The following is a 3,541-nucleotide window of genomic DNA, read 5'->3' as shown; positions in this document are numbered from 1 at the left end:
ATGACCTGACGATGTTCTAAGGAACTAAACTAGTTGTCATACTAGCAACTGTGGTTGGATAAGGTAATTCTTCCATTTTATCAAGTAGTATTTTAGTATATAACAACTGTAAAGGAGAATGGTAGATGTACTAGCAATTATACATGGTGCTCGTATGGGGCGGGCAGCTGTTGACGCACCTAAAAAAACGGCCGCGATAACTTATAATACTTTCCCTACCTCTTTCTTCATGTTGGAATACTCGTTTTGGGTTGACATTTAAGTATGATTGATATGCGTCGAAGAATCTCTCTCTTATATAGCCCCTCTCAACTACATTTTACTATTTATCATATAAAAAGTATGTTCAATATAACCCCCCCCCCCTTCACCTCCCATCTTGAAACCGGGGGGCTGTTCTCATCACAGTAATTTTTCATTGTCCTGCTAGACTTAACTTGGAAATAATAAATATAATTCATAATTTTTAGGGTATATATACTAAAAAACCACGTTTAAGTAGACCAGTATTATCGATTTTATGAATATATATTTTGTTTTATTTTTTAGTGGCCTAAAAAGGTTAATAAACTCACAACCGTCACTTGTCCCCATCAAATAATTTGAAATGTCAATGAACTCATTTATGTACATATTCTATAATTCACGCACATATTACTAGGAATGGATGACAAATATATTACAAAACACTTAGTCACGGTAAACATATTTTAACCCTTTGAGTGCCAACGTCCGGGGAACCGGACGTTTTTAAAACGAGCCAAAAGTGCCAACGTCCGGCCGACCGGACGTTTTTAGAACGAGCCAAAAGTGCCAACGTCCGGCTGACCGGACGTTTCGTAATGATCGAACAGCTGTCATAACAACCGAATAAATACTCGGATTCTTTTAACCCATATATTAACATTGAGTCGAAAGTTGCTAGATGCGATACATCGATTTTCGTTGGTCGAAATATCGAAAATTCGATTTTTACGAAATTTTAACCTAAAAATCGCCAGATCGCGCTCGGCATTTTTAGCGCGACCTTCGGGAAAAATCATCGGCATTTTTTGAGCGTTACTTTTATTTCTCGCCTGGCACTCTAAGGGTTAAAACTATCAAGTTTATGTGAAAAATGCATTTTTTTTCTCCTGTCTCTCGGTCTGGTCTCACGACCGTCACAGTAGCTATTTAGTAAAAAAAAACCCGCTAGAGGCGCTAGTGGTAGTTTGCAGTCGCCTACAGTAAGTGTTGTGCCTGTTGCCATAATTTGTGATGTGTGTTTATTATAGGTACCTCATTTTAATGAATTATTCATCAGTTAACATCTTAAGGGTAAGTTTTCTTCCTTGTACTTTCTATTCCTAACAACCGTCACGCCTTTTATAAATGTATTATTGTGAATTGAGTCAGCTGGGCTCGATATTTCATTGTTTTAGATGTGCATAACTGATCTGTCAAAATGACGATTTAGGTTAGGTTCTGGTTTAGCGATAAATATTGAATTATTGCAACGTCCTCATGACCGTCACACTCAAAACCGTCACACAACTGTCACACCTATTATCAGACGGTCGTGAGTATAGTGTGACGGATGTGAGTGTAAATACATCTGTAAATACATTTATTTATTTCATGGAATCATACTAAAAAATATATACGTAATATTAGGTCCGTTGGAAGTTTTATTTTTAAATTTTTATTGACTTTCGTTTAATTTCAAAGTTTGGACGCCTACAAATAATATTGAATGCATCATAGGTACCGTAATCAAACATCTCTGTTGCAGTAAAGCTACGAACTAAAGTCTATTCTATTTTTTATGTAAACACAGTAAAAAAAATGTTTCTAAATTTAGAAGGATTCCATTCAGAGTGATGGATAGTTTTTCTTTTACTCAATAAAATTCTTTACGAAATGCATTCATGTAGTGAAATAAACTGATAATATAAAAGTTGTCAAGATTGAAAATTTGAAAATATTGCCTTATATGCTTATAACATTTAATTGTTGAATCAATTTTGCAATTTTATTGGTTTTACAGGATAATTAATTACGTATATTTACAAGACAAATATAGATAGTGAAAAGGGTTAAAAAATGTCAAAAAAATCAGGCAAACCCAACTAGTGAAAGCAAAAGAACAGCTGCAGCAGAAAGAAAAAGAAAGGAACGATTAAGGATTCGCGAAAATCCGGAATAATACGAAATGATGAAGGAAAAGGAAAGGGAACGGAGAAGAAAACGAAGAGCATTGAAGCAAATAAAAGGAATAAACGATTTAAGCGAAAGAGGAAAAACAAAACAAGGAGCTGAGTGGAGAAAGGGATACCACAAGCACGCATTAAAGAAACATCAACATCAACATTTGACAAGGGTTATGGATGAAGATTCTCCTCCGAATTCTCCAATTTCTGCAATGGATGACCCTCATGAACATGAATTGCATAGAAGATCAAAGGAAGAGAAAAGAGTTCAAAGGAAAAAGAGACTTCGAAGAAGTAGAGAAAAGTATAGAAAGAAGATAGACAAATTGGAAAAGAAATTAAAGGACCAACGTAAAATTGCCGAAAAATGGAAAAAGAAACACATTTGATTAATAAAAAATCTAAATTGCCAGAAGAAAACTTGTAATAAATCAACCAATGAGTCGCTTAAAAACAAATCCACAATTCACTAATCCAACAAACAACATTACTAATCCTAATCTCAAAAAAGAGGTTCACAATTTTCGAACAGACGACGAAAATTCATACTGTACACCAGGTCGAAAGGACACTATAACGAAGAAGAAAGTAAAAATGCAAATAAGATATTTATCAGAAATATGACCGCTCCATTAAAATAACTTGCAAAGAGAACAGAGGCTGTTGCATTGTTGTGACAGACTTAAGCCGCATGCCTCGGCATGCACTGCAACTAACCTCCAGCGGTCATGTATCACTAAAGCTGCCATATCTCAGTTAATATTCGTCTAATCTTAACAAATAAGGTGTCAATCAATTTGTAATTAAATGTCCTAAAAAAAGTTATTCTTGTAAAATCTTTGGAAAATCAACGGTTTTTATTGAAGAAACAAAATTTTAAATGGCCGCCATTTTGTTTTGTGAATTTGCAATTTTTTTCTAATTTTTCTGTAGCTTTGTCTAGTTAGTATAAATGTTTGTGCAAAGTTTCAATTTCCTACGTCAAACCATTAGGAAGGAAAAAAATTAATAAGTGAAAAAAAACAAAATGGCGTCTGTGTGAGTAACTTAGGACTTCCGGACAATTTAAATATGATATTTAGATATGATTCCTACCATGAAACAATGCCCTAAAATATTGGTAAGGAGTTCTAAAACACCCTGTACATTTGCTGTTATATTCTTGTTATATTTTGTTTCAGCTACAATAGATGGAGACTCTTACATTACTCAGAATTTTCACTACTTAATACATATTGTTGATGACGCTGATAACTTTTCACATTACATTCCAAATTTCACTCTACACCCAATTTCAGCCTTTCAATTTGAAATTTATTTGTATTCCATAAAGAAAAGAGTAAGAAGCACTT

At 34.0% G+C, this 3,541-nt stretch overlaps 1 protein-coding gene across 1 annotated transcript; it reads left to right on the top strand.

The window, feature by feature from the left end:
- The first annotated feature begins 2,191 nt into the window (after positions 1 to 2,191).
- Positions 2,192 to 2,578, top strand: LOC129005265 (uncharacterized). The gene has a single exon (XM_054434106.1). It carries the CDS (start codon positions 2,192 to 2,194, stop codon positions 2,576 to 2,578), a length of 387 nt encoding a protein of 128 aa, XP_054290081.1.
- The last annotated feature ends 963 nt before the right edge of the window (positions 2,579 to 3,541 follow it).

The sequence above is a fragment of the Macrosteles quadrilineatus genome, unplaced genomic scaffold (assembly GCF_028750875.1).
Source record: "Macrosteles quadrilineatus isolate MER2022 unplaced genomic scaffold, UCM_ALF_1.0 Scaffold_18__1_contigs__length_3160703, whole genome shotgun sequence".
NCBI classification, from domain to species: Eukaryota; Metazoa; Arthropoda; class Insecta; order Hemiptera; family Cicadellidae; genus Macrosteles; species Macrosteles quadrilineatus.
Note: the sequence above shows the minus strand (reverse complement) of the source record. Positions and strands in the feature narration are given on the sequence as shown.

Coding starts and splice junctions, on each gene's coding strand:
- LOC129005265 (XM_054434106.1), top strand. CDS start 2,192: ATGATGAAGGAAAAGGAAAGGGAACGGAGAAGAAAACGAAGAGCATTG.